The sequence below is a fragment of the Mastigoproctus giganteus genome, chromosome 4, assembly GCF_048544385.1.
Source record: "Mastigoproctus giganteus isolate SK-2022 chromosome 4, ASM4854438v1, whole genome shotgun sequence".
NCBI classification, from domain to species: domain Eukaryota; kingdom Metazoa; phylum Arthropoda; class Arachnida; order Uropygi; family Thelyphonidae; genus Mastigoproctus; species Mastigoproctus giganteus.
The window spans coordinates 42,983,008-43,002,054 of record NC_143578.1 but is presented as its reverse complement, the minus strand read 5'-3'; the positions used below and the strand labels follow the sequence as shown (position 1 = coordinate 43,002,054).

At 34.0% G+C, this 19,047-nt stretch overlaps 1 protein-coding gene across 2 annotated transcripts in view; it reads right to left on the bottom strand.

Annotated features, from left to right (window-relative positions):
• Nucleotides 1–19,047, bottom strand: part of LOC150086673 (uncharacterized) — a 70,719-nt gene that overhangs the window by 27,024 nt on the left and 24,648 nt on the right. For both annotated transcript variants that reach the window (XM_090372675.1, XM_090372674.1), the window contains exons 3-5: nt 11,711–11,932; nt 6,968–7,091; nt 1,569–1,764 (exon numbers count right to left, since the gene is read on the bottom strand). In XM_090372675.1, coding sequence (XP_090228801.1) covers nt 1,569–1,764; nt 6,968–7,091; nt 11,711–11,932 — 542 coding nt within the window. The remainder of the gene's footprint in view (nt 1–1,568; nt 1,765–6,967; nt 7,092–11,710; nt 11,933–19,047) is intronic.

Sequence of the window (19,047 nt, the reverse complement as noted above, 5' to 3'; positions counted from 1 at the left end):
ACCCTTCGTGATGAAGAGAGGCTGAGACATACCAAATTATTGATTTGAATTTACAGATGACTGTTCATAAGAAAAACTTTCAGGCATAAAGGCAAGTAAAGATACTGAAGTTGTCATATTTCCAGTAATATTGAGGGAGTGCACTGAACTACTGAGGTTAATCATGAGGGTATCATTGAACTCAGGAGAGATTCCTTTGGATTGGAAGAGAGCCAACATACTGCCAATACATAAAGGCAATTCTAGGAGTGAAGTGAATAACTGCAGACTAGTTAGTCTGACTTAAGTGGTAGGGGACATCTTGGAGGCAATGATTAAGAGTACAATCCAAGAACATTAGATAGAAATGGCATTCTGAAGGGCACATAGCATGGTTTTGTTAAGGAAACAATTTTGACATAATTTATTTGGATTTTAGCAACAGATTTGACTCAGTCCCTCATGAGAGACTACTCTATAAGCTGGAACATGTTGGGATTACTGACAAGATTCTAAGTTGGACTCTAGGGTGGCTGCAGGCCAGAAGACAAGAGGGTCGTGATTAATTGATATTATATTCTTCAGATTGGTATAATATCAGAAGTGCCCCCTCCAAGAATCGATTCTTGAACCACTGCTATTTCTGATTTTCATAAACAACATCAATAAAGGGATAGAGGGTGCAATGTCAAAATTTGCAAATGATGTGAAGACTGGGTGAGTCATTAATGATCAGTGCCAAGCAGTGCTTCTTCAGGATGACTTAAACAGGCATCAAGGATAGTCAAAAAAGTGGCAGCTGTTTTAATGCAACAAACTGCAAGGTCTTACACTTGCGACACAGCAACCCCAAAATAACTTATTCACTTGGTGATAGTTAAATTAAAAACATAGAGAAGATGATTTGGTAGTTATAATACAGACAGATGCAAGTTTCACTGAGCAGTGTAAGTGGTTAGTAAAGATCATTGTGTTCTATCAATGATTTATTCAACAATAGCCTGTAGAGATAGGGAGGTCATCATAATTCCATCGTATAAGGAAATTATAAGACTGCACTTGGAATACTGTGTCCAAGTATAGAGACCTCATCTAAAGAAAAGACACTGCACTTCTTGAAAAAGCCCAAAGACAGACAACTCGCATGGTGAGAAACACAAAAGGGCAACTGTATGAGGAAAGGCTTTGATTGTGTGGGCCACAGAGCTTAGCAACCAGGCACCTAAGTTGGCCTGATTGAGGTTTATAAAGCTCTGAGGATTAGTAAAATGAATGAAAGAAAAATTTTCACTGTTATAGAGAATTCAGAACTAAAGGGTTTAGAAAGATTGTAGGAAGTTTTCTTTTAGCCAGTGAGCTGTTGGTTAGTGGAATAAGCTGCCTCTGCAGGTAGCTGAAGCTGACAGTTTGAAGAAATTTAAAGATCAGATGGGTAGTTACCTATGTGAGAAGGAAAGTGCACAATTTGTTTACTTCCTTATCTACTTTTTACTTTTTTTTATTAGTGCAGCAAAAGCCTGTGGCTTCCTTGCACTATATGGCTATTACTAACTTCAACACACTATATTCACAATTTAAAATTAAATTACCTTCTTTATTCTTCATATTTACATTTTTCACTAATGGACATAATATTTGAATAACTGGTAAAGAATCTGGATGATCTGTTGCATAATGAAGCAGAGTATTGCCATCTGTATCTTGATGATTAGGATTAACACCACATTCCAATAAATAACTGACCATTAAAGCATGGTTATTCCTCACAGCATAAAAAACTGGTGTCTGAAATATAAAAATATTTCAAAATAAAAGTCACAAAAATAATATAACATAATTTAGCAATATTTCTTAACTTTTATTTCTGGTGAGCACTTTTTTCAGGACTCAAAATTTACAACTCCCATAATAAAGAGAGAAACTTAGCAAATAAAAAAAAAAATTAGCGAAGAAGATAACAAGCTTTGTTCCCTTCTTTTCTGATGATCTGTTTCATTTTGTTTTTTTTTAATTTATGGCATATCATAACATCCCTTGCACTCTCTCTCCAGCTTTTCCTTTTGAAAATTTCCCCACCCCATAAAGAGAGATCACAAATTCTTGGTTGAGAATCATTGCTTTAACAAAATACTTCTCATGTAAATTTCGTTAATTGAGTATGTGTTATAACAAACACACAGTAGGATATCAATTAAAGTGATGGTGATAATATTGTAAATGAAAAAACTTTTTTTCTAACTAACATTTATTATTTAGAGCACTTATCAATAAACAACATTAACAATAAAAACATTTTGTCAAATTCATAGCTGCCAACTTGCCAACTTTCAAAAAGCTGGAGATAGATATTTGTAGGCAGGAGGAAATCAGCAGGTTTTTTTGGCCAAAAGAAGCAAAAAACTGAAGATTTTTGCAAACAGCAGGAGTTCCCAAAAAAGGAGGGAAAAAATATTTTTGAAAAAGCAGGAGGTATTTTTGAAGTCCTCACTACACTATAAATTAAATTTCACTGACAAAACACCTATATTATATTAAAATACAGCCATAGGATTGTTCACAGTACAGTATGCTTTTAAATGTTAGCTTACCTAATATTTTCCTGTTTGTGGATCATCTTTTAGTTATGTTATTTTTGGTTTTTAGGAGCATTAGCAACTAAGGCCATATTGCTCCGGGGATATGTGGTGGTCATTCCCTGACCTTTCCGCATCCTCCGTATTTGGTGGTCATCGAAGCCCCGGTCTAATCACGAAGCATGTGCTATGCACAGCTGTTCCTGCCCACCTGGCTACAGAGGCACCAAACATCTTTTAAACAAACTGATTATGACTGCTTAAAGAAAGACACTGTAGCAGACTTTGCACCTCTTCAGAAATGCTGAGTCAATGTTTTGTTTATAACAATGACACTGATGTTCAGATTTGACTATCAAGAGCATTTCCAAAACTGCAACAGAAAGAGAAGATCTGAATTCAATTGTCCCCCCTCCAAACTGCACCTAGTTGACCTATTATCTGGCATGCAGCATTACTATGAAGGCGCCTCCGTAGCCAGGTGGGAAGGAGCAGCAGTGCGTAGCACACCCTTCTTGATTAGACCGGGGTTCGAGCCCGTCACCACCAAATACGGAACATGCAGAAAGGTCAGGGAATGACCGGAGCAATATGGCCTTAGTTGCTAATGCTCCTAAAAAACCAAATAACAACAACAGCATTACTATGAGGAATTGCAAAAGTGCCAAGAATAACTTGGGATGACTTGTTATATTCATTTCATCATTTCCCCAACCAAGGACCACAGTACATCAATTCTTTCTTTTTTCATTCATAAAAGTGTCTTGTTGGCTCTCACAATGAAACTGACAGAACTGATCTGCAAAATATCTATTTCTTTACTTTCAATAACATTGAGAAGTACTGGAAACTTTTTTTTTTTTTTTTTGAATATTTGATTCCTTTCAAGCTCTTCCAAAAAAAAAAAACAACAAACAAACAAAAACTTGTCCTCTGAATCAGATGATGAATTGCTTCTCCAAACATGATTATATTTAAGTTAAAGTTAAGCCATATTTAACTTAACTCTTCTGTAACCAGTTGGTCAACTTGCTATCTTTGAATTCTCTTCAGGGTTAGCACACTTTCAACTGCTGTAAGGAAACATTCTTCAGTCAAGAATTCATGTCAGAAAGTCAGCTTGATGCCAAACTAAGTTTGTAATTTATTCAAATTATACAGCTTCTGCTAGATGAATGTACTAAATATTTGAAGTTGTAACACTTCACTGGACTTCACCTTAACAGTTCCACGTGCAAACTTGTACAAATTCTCTCTTTTTCTCTCTCTCTCTTTTTCTCTCTCTCTCTTTTTCTCTCTCTCTCTCTCTCTCTCTCTCTCTCTCTCTCTCTCTCTCTCTCTCTCTCTCTCTCTCCCTTACTGTATGCATAAAAAAATTACATTAAAATTTTATTTGTAATCATATTACATTAAAAAAAAAGTTGGTGCTTGTTTTGACATTCATAGTGTATTTTCTCTATACTTGTATCCCACTGGTCTTCTGTGAATCACAATTACAAAAGATCAATGCCGGTATTTTGACTCAATATTTTGACTTATTTCTCACCTTGAAATGAGGCCTCCACAGGTCTGGAGGCCTCATTTCAAGAAGGATGTAGAGCTGCTGGAACGAGTACAGAGAAGGGCAACAAGATTAGTGAATGGAAAAAAGGGTTGCTCTTACGAAGAAAGGCTTAAGTTTTGCAAATTACAGTGTCTGGAGACTAGGCACCGGCGAGGTGATCTGATACAGGTGTATAAAGCCTTGAATGGTTTGAGCATGCTCAATGCCAATGGGATTCTTCCTCTTGCTCAGAATAATCACCTGAGAGGGCATAAATTCAAATTGAGGAAAGACAGATGTAGGATAGATGTGCAGAAATTTGCCTTTAGCCAGCGGGTAGTTGGTTGGTGGAACAGACTTCCATCCCTTGTTGTGGAATTTGATCGCCTAAATACATTTAAGGCTCGGCTGGACAGGTATTTTGAATGAACAGAGAGGTGAAATGGGAGTAGGGCTTTTTTTTTTTTTTTTTTTTTGGCTGATGCTGCATAAGCTTGCTTTCTTGCATCATATGCCACTATTAATGCTAATGCTAAACCTATCGATAATGCAAGTTAGGAGTTGAAAACTTAATTTATTTTATTTGAAAATAAATCTTTAATTAATTTAAGTTCTTTTATTAATGTTTATTGCTTTCTAAATTGACAGATGGTACTAAGATGTAGAATAGATGTGCAGAAATTTGCCTTTAGCTAGCGGGTGGTTAATTTCTGGAACAAACTTCCATCTGTTATTGTGGAAGTTGATAGGTTAAATAAATTTAAGGAGGAACTGGACAAACATTTAGAGGAATTTGTTTTGTAAATTTTATTTTTTTTTTGGCTGATGCTTCATACACTTGCTTTCTTGCATCATATGCCACTACTACTACTACTACTACTATCCTATACTGTAATGTATGCACTACATTGGAAATAAAAACCTGCAGAAAAGTTTACTCTCTCTCTCTCTCTCTCTCTCTCTCTCTCTCTCTCTCTCTCTCTCTCTCTCTCTCTCTTTTTTTTTTTTATGGCTAACTGAACAAATTATGGCAAACTATCCTCAAGTGTTTAACATAGCTGTCTAACATTATTAGCTAACTGAACAAATTATGGCAAACTATCCTAAAGTGTTTAACATAGCTGTATTCTTTAACAAGATTTTAAAAAATTAACAGATTTTTTTTTTTTTTTTTTAAGAAATGAAATGATTAGATAAAAGGAAACCCTTACAAACAAAACTGAAGAACTGGACACAAGTTAACAAATAGGTATTTGTTAATTTGTTTTCAGCTCTTCAATTTGTAAGTGTTTCCTTGTTTTCTTTTATTTAACCTTTCTAATTGCATATATTTAGAGTATGGTTTTCACAAGCAAAGTAAACCAGAAATTTTAGAGTTTATGAAAAGGCTGATTTATTATTTATTATTAATATAAATATAATTTTAATGCAGTTATTCCTGGCACGTTTCCTGTATTTCTGCATAGTCTCTATTGGACATGCCTAAAATACTGCCTAACTTCTAGTAATAAATTTGCATTAAATTAACACAGTGTGAAGTACCTTTTATCATCCTTCATTTGATTTTGCAATGTAACACCTTTCAAAAATCACATAAGACAGAGAAGGGATCAAATCAAAGCAAAAAGAATGAACTCTCCATTATAAATCTGGAAAGTTGGCAGCTATGCAAAGTTAAGGGCAACACATTATGTAATGCAATTTTTTTTTCACTTTTTGATCCCCATTAACATTTCATGAAAACAGCTTTTAACTCTCCCTCATTATTATGTAACAGAATTTTAGATCATATTATTTACATATCATTTGTGCAATCAGCCCTGCTTCCATTTGCAAGGTATCATAACATTGTGTATATACAACACATTTTGGATAGTGTTATACAATATATTATTACACTATGCTATACAATATATTTTAAAAGTAAAAATTCAATGACTTGAAATTTTTAAATTATTAAAATTAAATATTTTTTTAACTTAAATTGTATGTTATTTCTTTTTAACATTATTTTATACCAATTTCAAAATTCTAAAAGTGTATATATTTGATTATTTTAATCAGTATATTAAATGTACTTATTTTGAACCATCAACCTGCTATTACACTGGGTGATAAAAAAAAGAAGTAAACAATTCTTCAAAAAATCATCGAAATGAAAACTGGCATTTTTTTGTTGTTGACATACTCAGATGGATGAAATCTCTGAAAGAATTTCTGACTGAGACAATTCTCTGAACGACAGAGAATATCTGAAAGTTTCCTACATACCCTACAGACTCACAACATGCATTCCATAAGTCACACAGCAGATATCAATTCAACAGTCCATTTTTTCTGGTATTCTACCAATATGCCTGTGGAAATTGATGCCACTATCTCAGTGATCCTGCATTTCAGTTTGGTAATGTAGTTTGGAATGTCAGGAATGGTGGCACAACTACAGCATCTATTACTCAACCTCCACAAAAAGAAGATGTGTTAAATCTATACACCTTGGAGACAAGGGTGCAGCACATGTCATTCCATAGTAATCACTGAATTTGTCTGTAGAAAATATATTGTCTTTGCCAGGGGAATATGTTTTTAAAAATGGCTTCTACAAAGAAAGCATTTGTGCTGTCTATTTTTGCAGAAGCCATTTTAATAACATATTCCCTGTATACCTGTCATATGCATGGCTAGTATTTGATGAGCATCTGAAATGTTTACTTCTTTTTGAATCACCCTGTAATTACACTTTGATAAATGTAAAAATTTTATAACTTTTATGAAATTTAGAACTCAAGAAAGAAAATAAAATTAAAAAATTTGAAAAATGCAATAAATTTATGAATCATTCTTAACTCAAAAAAAGCTACAAGCAACTTACTTGGCCATCTTTATCAGGCAAATCTATTTTCTTAATCCAGTCATCTTTATAAAATGACTTGCATCTTTCAACCAAAACAAAAGCATGATCCATCTCTCCTTTTTGTAGTGCTATATGAAGATTCCTAAAAAGATCAAAAATGTCAATGATAAATAAATGAAATTCATTCTTTGATGTAAAAGAGCTGTTCCACAATTCCAGTATCAGTAGTACTACCCATCCACTCCAGTATGAGCAATGCTACTACCAAAACACACACGCTTGCTTTCCTGTAGACAGTGGGTTTTCAATATTTCCAAACTATACACTTCAACTACCCATGTACGCAACGTGTTTCAATGATTAATAACTCACTGCCTAAAGAAAAACTTCCTACACAATCCAGTCTATAATTCTTACTTCGAATTTATATCCCCCTGGTTCTAGAATCATTTAATATCATTAAAATTTCCCCTTTATTCATTTTGCCATCCCTTCTCAGGGCTTTATAATCCTCACATATAAAGACTGTAGTCCACATATTCAAAGTCTCTTCTCATAGGAGCACTCCTTTGTCAACCTCACCAGGTGTGCTGCTCCTCTTCGGACCTTTTCAAGAACCTCAATATTTTTTTTAGGAGTGACCTCCATAACTGGTCAGAGTATTTCAAGGGTAGTTTCAAATTGCTTTCTAAACGAAATTATAACCTCCTACACTACAAGCAATAATCCAATAAATCACTGAAAGGATACCAAGTATGTGGAACCCATCTTGATTTCATAACTAAAGGCACGGAGGGTCCTAGTTAGGGTGACCAACTGTCCCGAATTTTGTGGGACATTCCGATTTTCAGCTTTCTATAGAGGCGTCCCAAAAGAACCCTAGCCCATTTGTCCCGATTTATCACATAACGTAAAATAAATATTATAAAATATAATAATAGATCATACTAAAATTCATTAACTAGCATAACGTGAATGTGTATAGAAAGTTTAAATAAAATAAATCTCCATTTATACCTTCGATGTTTATTTGCCTTAGATTCCCGGAATTTTAAAAGTCTAGTTTTAGACTAATGATTATTTATATTAAAAAATAACAGAAGGCTATGTTCTGTTGATTTTTTGACATTGACCTAATAATGAACAAACATTTTACTTACCTATCTATGTGTATCTAATTTATTCAACCTACCTATTTTAAAAATTAATATGTCAAGATATACCTATATATATATATATATATATATATATATAATAACTAATAACCAAGGGACATGTACATATGTTAACATCACAAGGTATTTTGTAATCTGATGTACAATGATAAAAATCCCTGACTTTTAAGGTCGAAACTGGCTGCTCAAGAGTTGGTCGCCCTAGTTCTAGGGCTAAAGCTATGAACTACTTTGATTCTGCTTATACTTCCTATAACTGATTGCTATCTTGTCCTCTTTCTACTTTATTTTCTCATTCTTGACCTTATTTCAACTATGCTGTGCTATTAGGTATATTATAAACCCTACCCTTCAAACACATGCTAAAATTTTAATTGCTATATTTGGTTACTATTTTTATATAATATGTATCATAAGCGTACAAGTTAGTGCAATTGCATCATATCTGTACGTAACCAACTACTTAAGTAGTTATGAATTGGCATCATTAAGTATATCTGATATTGTAAATACCTTCAGAACGAGTTACCATGATATTGCACTACCTCGAATAAATAATGCTTCACCACATAAGAAGACTATTGTTACTTATTCTCAGCGGATATATTGTGGAGTTATACTTTGCAACTGGGTTGTCATCATTGCAACACCAGGGTACCTGCCCACCCACTGATGAGGAACCAATAAGCCCCTCATCCAAAACAATAAGCTAAAACAGTGCCATATGGGTGATAGTATCTGCTGAGAATAAGTAACAATAGTCTTCTCCTATGGTGAAGCGTTACTTATTTGAGGTAGTGCAATATCGTGGTAACTCATTGTGAAGGTATTCACAATGTGAGATATACTTAATGATGCCAATTCATAACTACTTAAGTAGCTGGTTACATACAGAAATAATGCAATTGCACTAGTTAACTCCCTACATAACCCGAGGTTTTAGCCCTAAACTATTCTGTAATCTACGTATCATAATTCATTATAAATGGCACTGGAGCTACAGTCAAGGCTTTGGTTTCCAAAAAAATGCAATTACAAGGACTACTAATAGATAAAACCATATTTTTGCCACTTCACCTTTGCTATTAGGTAGTCCTAATTAAGCAAAATTATAGTACTGCAATAGGTAATGAGTCCTTTGCTTGACTTTTACATCACATCACCATCTTTGACCATACTGAATCAGTATATTATGTCTGTACAAGTATGTTTTACTTGTACAGACATACAAGTTCATGGCCCTATCTGCATGTTATGGAAGCTGAAAATTCCAAAATAATTCACATCTCCTTCTGCTTGAGATCAGCTAACTACAGCAGGCCCTAGTTATAATGCGGTTTGCTTTACGCTGATTCCCTATAACGCTGTTCTTATATTATAACCCGAATCTGACTATAACACTGTCACAAATCACTATAACGCTCTTTTACAGATTGCATTTTTGGCATATTTAATGAAATTGTTTCAGTTGATGGAGTTGATAGCTTGAAAACGAATAGCAAAACAGCATTAAAACGTTTCCCATGCCTACTTGAGAAATTTTCCTACGCTCAGTGAAATTTTCTTGCATGCTAATTTAATTGCAGTACAGTCAGTGACTTGTTACATAGTTCCAAGATCAACATTTTAAGAAATGATCAAGTATATTGCTTGTAATATTTGCGTTATATGCATTTATCCGAAGTCTAGTCATTCAGTACAGCATTAGACATCGTGCATAATGGACAGTTTACTCGAACATTGTATCATAATTAATGCAACCAATGCAGTTACATTTTCGAAGAGTTAATAATGGCAGATAAGAATGAAAAAAGCAACAACAGACGTCTGGACGCAGTATGAAGACTATAAATGTAAGGAAAAGACTGAATTTGAAAATTAAATTAGACATTTTGAAGCGAATCGATTCCGGTCAACGACAAGCGGATGTGTGGCATAATTTAGGACTGGCAAGTTTAACTGTAAGAACAATTATAAAAAATAAAGAATTAATTTTAGCAGCAGGAAAGACAGCTGTTCCACTGCAAGCAACTAAATTGGTAATGGCTAGGCTGGCTATTAGGATTGAAATGGAGAGACTTTAACTAATTTTATTGGAGATAATATCCAATGCAGAATTCAGTTAAGTTAAATATTATATTAAAAAAAAAGAGAGAGAGAGAGAGAGAGAGATTAGCCAAATGATGATCTGAAGAAAACTCACCTAAAAAAAAAATGTGGAACCATTTAAAACTAGTAAGGGCTGGTTGAATAGATTTCAAATCCAGGGAGAAGCCACAAGTGCAGATCAAGGAGCCAAAACTTTCAAAAAAGAACTTGTTAAAATTATTGAAGAGGGGTATTATGTGTTATACTTCTCAACAAGTTTTAACAAAGATGAAGCAGGACTTTTTTGGAAACGAATGCCTAAAAGAAGTTTCATATTGAAAGAAGAAAAAAAGCATGCCAGGTTTCAAAGCTTTATTGTTGGGTGGTAATGCTGTGGGGGATTTAAAATTAAAACCCTTGTTAGTTTACCAGGAAGAGGGCCAAAGTACAACCCAAAATCAACACATTTTTCATGATTAAATTCATCAATTAAATTAAATCAATTAAAATCAATTTAGATCAATTAAATTCATGAATTTTAAGTTTAATTTTGATACGCAAGTAGTTACCACATAATTATATACGTATGTAATGCAGAATATTTTATATGTACAAATATTTGAATATTAAATATTTTGACTGACATTTGTGTATCTTTTCATTACCGTTTATTATTGATTAGGAAATATCCTATGGCACCGACCGCAACTCACAAATACACGTGTTACCTTATGGGAATGCGACGCTCACTTAGCATGGATTCACTTAATGGCACCGGCACCATACACAAGCCCTTAATTGGTTCAAGCCCATTAAGGGCTTGAACCAATTTGTTATAAACACTAACTGGCATAATGCATAACTAGCATAAAAACAGTAACACTTTTCAAAATGTATGAAATTATTTAGTTTACAATAAATAAAAAATTTCTTAATATTAGGAAAAATTAGCTTTGGGTGAAATAATTGCATTGTTTGTTGTTTATGTTAGATAGGTCAGTGCTTAACAGTTTAAGAGGAATTCTGCATGGGATCCCATAAAATTCAACTGCTTACCCTCTGGTAAGCAGTCAAATTTTATCCTTTTTAATATAAAGGTGCTTAAAGCTGGTTTCACTGTATGTGTACTGACAATACGCAATGATATATTTCTAACAAAACAATGAATTTTGATCAACTTAAGCTTATATATAAGCTTAACAAAACAAATAAGTCAAAAACAATATATAATGCTATCCTCAAAAAATAAAAAAATAATAAACAACTATATTTTAATTTAAAAAATTAAAATAACTCTGTTATAATAATACTGATCACAAATTCCACATCGGACAAATTTCCATCAGTTGGGCAGGCATACAAAAATAAAAAAAAAATATTTTTTTTCCTTTAAGGAAAAACTGATTCTTTCTCAGGGCCATTGGGCAGTGAAAACTTTCTAAATACATGGAAATAAAAAAGTTTTATATTTAATTTTAAATGACAGATAGATACTTACGTTGTGCCATCTGGGGAAATAAAAATTATCTGGTGACTCTTCTGTTCTCTCTTAAGAATTTCACGATCAAAATAAGCTTTCTTTTCAGAGTTAAGAGTCTTGTTCAGCTTGTCACGTGCAGGGCGCAAAATTCGAGGTTTTCGTTGATTACATAATTTATTTTCACTATTAACATTCACTTGGTTGGTATTATTTTTACTTTGGGAACTTCTGCCTTTACATCTAAATGGGTTAAAATTTTTAGCATTTATTTAATTGGCAAATCTGTCACAGAAAGGCATCTACTTTAAATATATTTCTAGATTAAAAATTATAAGCTGAATTTCCAATTTTATATGTGCATTACTTTATTATATAAGAATTTAGTATTTCACTGTAACAAAAGAATAATTCTAGTATTTTATCAATTGGTGTATCAAACAAAAAAAGTTAAAATGTGTTACTAAGCAAAATATACTATTCTCATTCATCACACAGTAACTGGTTAACTACTTTGAAAAAGCAACTGAAATTCACAATGTCAATACAACTCTTTCCATTATACATGAATATAAACACTTATACAGCACTTTGCAGGAATATGGTCAGTCATGGCCTAATGCCACCTATCATATTAGCATTAGTAGAGGCATATGATGCAAGAAAGCAAGCTTATGCAGCATCAGCCAAAAAAAAAAAAAACGCTCCCATTTCACCCCTATGTTCGTTCCAAATACCTGTACAGCTCAGCCTTAAATTTATTTAGGCTATCAACTTCCACAACAAAGGATGGAAGTCTGTTCCACCAACCAACTACCCGCTGGCTAAAGGTAAACTTCCACATCTATCCTACATCTGTCTTTCCTCAATTTGAATTTATGACCTCTCAGGTGATTATTCTGAGCAAGAGGAAGAATCCCATCGGCATTGAGCATGCTCAAACCATTCAAGGCTTTATACACCAAGGCACATTTAGGGCTAGAGCCTCAAGCTGCAAACAAATTTGGACTATGTATAGAAAGTGCTTTAGCATCATAATACACAGCCATTTCTGAATAAACAGAAAATTTTTAAGGCGGCATCGTTTTAGGTTATATCTCATATTGTGAATACCTTCACAACGAGTTGCCATGATATTGCACTACTTCGAATAAGTAACGCTTCACCTAAGGAGAAGACTAATGTTACTTATTCTCAGATAGGTACCACCACCCAGAAGGCACCGTTTCAGGGCTTTTTGGCCCTTCTTCGGTGAGTACCTACCCACTCACCGAAGAAGGCTGTGTATTATGATGCTAAAGCACTTTCTATACATAGGCTTTATACACCTCAATCAGATCACTTCACAGGTGCCTAGTCTCCAAAATGTTGATAAGTTATGGAAAATGGTCCTATGTTCACAATGAAAAATTGTACCATATTAACTTGCACTACTCTAGTTTGAGATAATATCTAGCACCACAAGCCAGGGCTACAAAGCTGCACATTTCATGGAAAGAAAGCAGTTGCTAAGGGCAAGAGGGAAAACAAAAATATATATTTGTAAGAGCAGTTCACACTCACTGTCAGCTTAATGATGGATAACAACTAAATGGAAACGTACAAGCCATCATTAAAACATGGAATTAGCAGTGCAACGTGGCAAAAACCCAAAGAAAAAGATAGCGGACAATAATGATCAAGTTTTCAGCCTACGTATAGTTGTTTGTTTGTTATTTGGTTTTTAGGAGCTGTTGTTGTTATTTGGTTTTTTAGGAGCATTAGCAACTAAGGCCATATTGCTCCGGGGATATGCAGTGGTCATTTCCTAACCTTTCCGCATCTTCCGTATTTGGTGGTCACAGGCTCAAACCCCAGTCTAATCAAGAAGCGTGTGCTATGCATTGCTGCTCCTGCCCACCTGGCTACGGAGGTGCCCCTATGTATAGTGATATGACATTTCTTCTCTTAATAAGTCTTTCTTAGAACTATGTCACAATATTCAAATCAATTCAGAAGAAATGACAAATCTGATGACAACTTCTACCATCTCAATCCTAATGAGTAATGGAGCAAACAGTCTGTTACTAATGATTAGCATCCTTGTGGCTATTTGCCTAAACTTTTCAAGACAACTCTAGTTTCTTTGAATGCCAAAGGATAGCTATACATCTAATCTATATCAATTCAGACTAATTTAGGGGGACTTAGTACATAGGCATAAGTTATAAGCATCTGAAGCCATACTATGCTGCGTGCATTGTGTCTGTAAAAGTGGGTATTTACAGACTGATGTGCATGTTGTGTCAACTGAAATACTTGCAATAAATCAAGGTGAAATCCCAGGGCCCTCAAGACAAAACTTAAATTATCTCAATTTTAATATTGTTGGACTGGTAAGATTTATAATTCGATCTGTGGGTTTATAGTAGTAAACCCACAAACTGAATTATAAGTTCAGTTGTAAGATAAGAACTATAATCTGTGGTTAAATTAATGTAATTTTATATTAACCCGGTGAAAATTTTAAAGGTTTTAACAGGCCCGCCTGAAAACCTTTTCCAGTCAATGCAAATGAAGTTTCACTCACTTTAAATCTTTCTGCAAGCACATGGCATATCTGGCTTGAATCAATTCATTGTCAACCTTCAATTCGTTTTCATCAATGACAGTCAGTTCCCTCACAGTGTCACTCATCATCTAATTAATTTTTTTTAACCATTTTTGAGCAGTGTATTTACTCACTTTATCTTCTCTGCATACCGTGAATACTTTACAGGCTGCTTGTATTTGTGCCTAGTTTATCATCAAAGTAATCATCAAACATGCTCAAACAACTGTAACTGGAGCAGCTACTTCAACTTTTAACCTTTTTATCAAACTGCACTTCATGTGTACTACATATCAAATAACTCAATGTCACTTATACTTTTGAAGTCCATTGAAAGATAATTGCCATCTACAATGACTTCACTATAAAGACTATTGAATATTAGGATACTGAATATAATTTGAATATTAGGGTATCTTGGTACTCAGGTAACAGAACTGCACCTTGCCAAGGTGAAATTCTATAACCCTAACTGTAGGAATAAGTTTCTGTATTAGTTTCATACAGTTATAGCTACAATGACTTCCACATAACTTTTGTCAAGATATTAGTTTTGAAGAAGCCACGTGAATTTTTTTGTCACCTGATAATAAGTATAGCAATCATCATGAAAAGGTCAAGAACTGGTATACTACAAACAGAATTTTAAAAACTAAAAATCTTTTATTATTTTTAAATAAAAAAGAAATTGGTGGACTTATGATACCCTATGCAGCATTTATTATCAAAGGGAATTGCCACTAGTGGGTTAAATTCAATTAACAGTATTATTAAATTCTTCTTAATGTTTCTGTGTAGGGAAGTGTCTTATTTCCCAGTTATTTTAGCCTATGTAATAATGCCCTTCAGCAACTGTATTATACCCACTTACTGTAATATTGTTTTTGGTATTTGTAATTGACTTTAGAAGGGATCAGCATTTTTAAATATTTCCTCCTTTTTATTTTTACCGCCTGCTGTTTAAGTTTGTAATTAATAGAGTTAAAAACATAAAATTGTAACATCTATATATGAACATTCCTGCCTCAGTTCGCCCTAGTTTATCAACATAGTTTATAATTCTGAACTAGAAATCATCACTGGCAGATATTAATCACTAAAACACTTCCTTCAGTAAAATTCCTAATACAGGATATATCTGAAGAACCAATAATTATACATACAGTGGTGCTCAAAAATACTGCATCACCTCATTTTTAGGTTGTTTGTCCTTACTAGAAGCTAATCTTTTAGAAATAGCTGAAAGAACATATGTAATAACAATATACATATGAAACTATTAATTGTAGAAAAGTTTACTTTTATGCTTAAAAAAAAATATATATATATATATACAATGAAACCAACATCGAGCCATGATGATGAAGAGGTTAAAGAAATGTACACCGAAATTGAGGTTTCTAGATGAGCAGAAAACCCACTAAACTATTATTATGGGGGACTTCAATGCTAAGGTTGGAAAAAGGCAAAACAACGCAGAAAGAGGAACTATAGGAAATTTTGGAATTGGTGAAAGAAATAAAAGAGGTGAAAGACTTGTGGAATTTGCAGAATCTCAAGGACTGTCAGTAATGAACACTTTTTTCAAGAAAAGGGTGAACAGAAAGTGGACATGGAAGAGTCCAAATGGATTAACAACTAATGAAATCGACTTCATCCTCACTAACAGAAGATATATTGTGAATGATGTTACCGTCCTGAATAAGGTAAATGTTGGAAGTGATCACAGAATGGTAAGATGTACACTTGATATAAATGTAGGAAAGGAAAGGAAAAAACTGACTCGAGTAAATAATACAAAGGTCTTTGAGATAACAGAGGAGGAGAAAAAGCAGTATGTACTGGAACTTAAGAACAAGTTTGAGCTTCCGCAGACTGCTCAGGACCAAGATATCGACGAGGAATATTACAACTTTCTGAAAGTGATAAAGCCCAAGAAACCTATAGGGAAACAGAAATCCAAAGAAGAAAAAAATTAGTCAAGAAACACTTGTCATGATGAACCGAAGACGACAAATGAAGAGCAAGAAAAACACTGACAGGGAGAAAATTGAGTATACTGAGTTATGCAAAGCCATTAGAAAGAGACTCGGAGAGGACATAAGAAGATTTAACACAAGAAAAGTAGAACAGGCATTAAGGGAAAACAAAGGATTTAAATCAGCAGCCATGAGCAGTAATACAGAAAGACAAATGATACTGAAAAATAGCGATGGTGTACTTATAAACAGCAGAGAAGGCATAATTCAAATAGCAGAAGACTACTATAGAGAATTATACAAGGAGCGAGGGAATGATACCAGCAGTGGGGAAGATGGATTGCAAAGTAGCAACACATACGACATACCCGATATTCTTCCTGATGAGGTAGAACATGGATTGAAGAAAATGATGAATCGGAAAACCCCAGGGGAAGATGAAGTTACTGTAGAGTTGTTAAAATTGGGAGGAAGAGACGTAACACAAAAACTGGCAAGGCTCTTCACAAAGTGCATTAGAAAAGGTGTGACGCCTAAGCAGTGGAATAATGCAATCATAGTTTTGCTGCATAAGAAAGGAGATAAATCAGAAATTGGAAATTATAGACCAATTAGCTTGTTATCCCACATCTACAAGTTGTTCACAAGGGTCATTACTAACAGATTAGAAAGAATACTTGATGAGAATCAACCGAAAGAGCAAGCTGGCTTTAGGACAGGATTCTCAACTATGGATCACCTTCACGTAATATCACAGCTAATGGAGAAAGCAAATGAATATAAAACACCATTATGCCTGCCATTTGTGGATTATGAAAAAGCATTTGACTCCATACAGAATAAGGCAATGTTTCGCGCACTGGAAAGACAAGGCATAGATACTCCATATATTATGATTTTGAAGAAAATATATGAGAGTGCTACCTCTTTTATTAGACTAGACAAAGACAGTAGCAAATTTAAAATCGAGAAAGGAGTTCGACAAGGAGACACAATATCTCCGAAGCTATTTACTACTGCCCTTGAGGAAGCTTTCAGAAGATTATACTGGTCTCAGAAAGGAGTCAATGTGAACGGAGAGTACCTAAACCATTTACGATTTGCAGATGACATTGTGGTCATAAGCCACGATCCCAAAGAATTAGAGGAAAATCTTAATCAGTTATGCAGAGTTTGTAAGGATTTTGGACTAAAGCTGAATATGGCTAAAACAAAAGTAATGATGAACAAGTATGCCACGGAAAGGGAAATAATTATATTGGGAATCAGACTGTTAGATAAGAAGAGAAACACATAGCTTAGGCAGCAAACTCAAGTAAAGGACATTCTTATCAAAATTAAAGAACTAAAATGGTCTTGGGCAGGACACATAGCTCGAAGACATGATGACAGATGGACTAAGAAAATAACAGAATGGTACCCAAGAGGAGCTAGAAGAAAACCTGGAAGACAAAGGCGGAGATGGATAGATGAAATTCATGAGTTTTTGGGTAGTAAATGGATGGCCAGTGCTCAAAACAGAAGGAACTGGAAAGTTGCTGGAGAGGCCTTCATCCTGCAGTGGATTGAAAATGGCTGATGATGATGATACAATGAAATAAGTACTTTTCTTCAAAATAACAGCATGTTATTTATGATTCATTTAATAACAAAAATTCTATGAAAGCAGTGATTTTTTTTTTCATTACTTTGCTCATACTAGGTTGACAGCAGCTATATAACCAAAAAAACAAAATGCACATTAATATTTTGTTGGCCCAACCCAAGTTTTGATGAATGCTATACATTGTCATAAAGGTACGATTGATTTTCTATTCTTGGAGTTAACTTTTGTGACCATCAGTTCAATCTGACCCATATCCAGGTGAAAGTGATACTGACTTGTTCTTTGTATTGAAGTGTGGAAAAAACACACTGACACGAATCAATAAAAGAAATTTGCAGAGTATCATAACAGTCATATATATAAAATTAGTTTCTGTAGGTAGACCATTTTTAATGCCTTTGTAGGTACGAGTAGCACAGTTGGAATAATCGCCATCCTCCTCACATCAGGTGGAAAAGGCCAGAGTTCAAATCCTGTCAATGACACAAGGAATTTTTATGGGTCTTTTTCACAACATGGCCGAGTTAGTCAGTCTCAGACAAGGGTGCCGCAGGTTTTTCTCCCAGAAACGCAGGTTTTTTGTCCAGCAAAAAGACCATAGAACACATGCAATTTACTGACAAATCTACAGCCTAAGTTGCTGATCCTAAAACCCATTCATAACCACTTTTTAATGTTCATTGGTCAAAAATATATGCTAACAATAAAAAAAAAATTTAGTGAAAGCAAGTTTTTCACCACAGAACCTATGAAAAATGCTACAGTCCATTAAAACTTGAACACCTCTCATGTTGTTATGGTCAGAGCCAAACTTACATCTTTAGAAGCCTTAGATGCAAAATCACCTTGGAGGCCCCTGGTAGTTTTCAGTATTTTAGATTAAAAAAAAAATTTGATAATATGAACCAGAGCTATAATGCTCAATACGTTCTATGTTGATATCAATATTTGTAAAAGAATAAGAGAAGTTTACCTCAATATGATACATAGAACACTTCCATATGATACTCTCCAGAAATTAAAACAAAAACAATTTAAAAAAATCAAAAATATTACATTACAGTAAGAAATAATTAAAAATCGATTTAATGCAATTAAAAATTAAGTAAAAAATTAATTTAATGAAAAAATTTCCTGACCAGGAAGGAAAATTGTTTTGAAATTTTTTCGTTAAATTAATTTA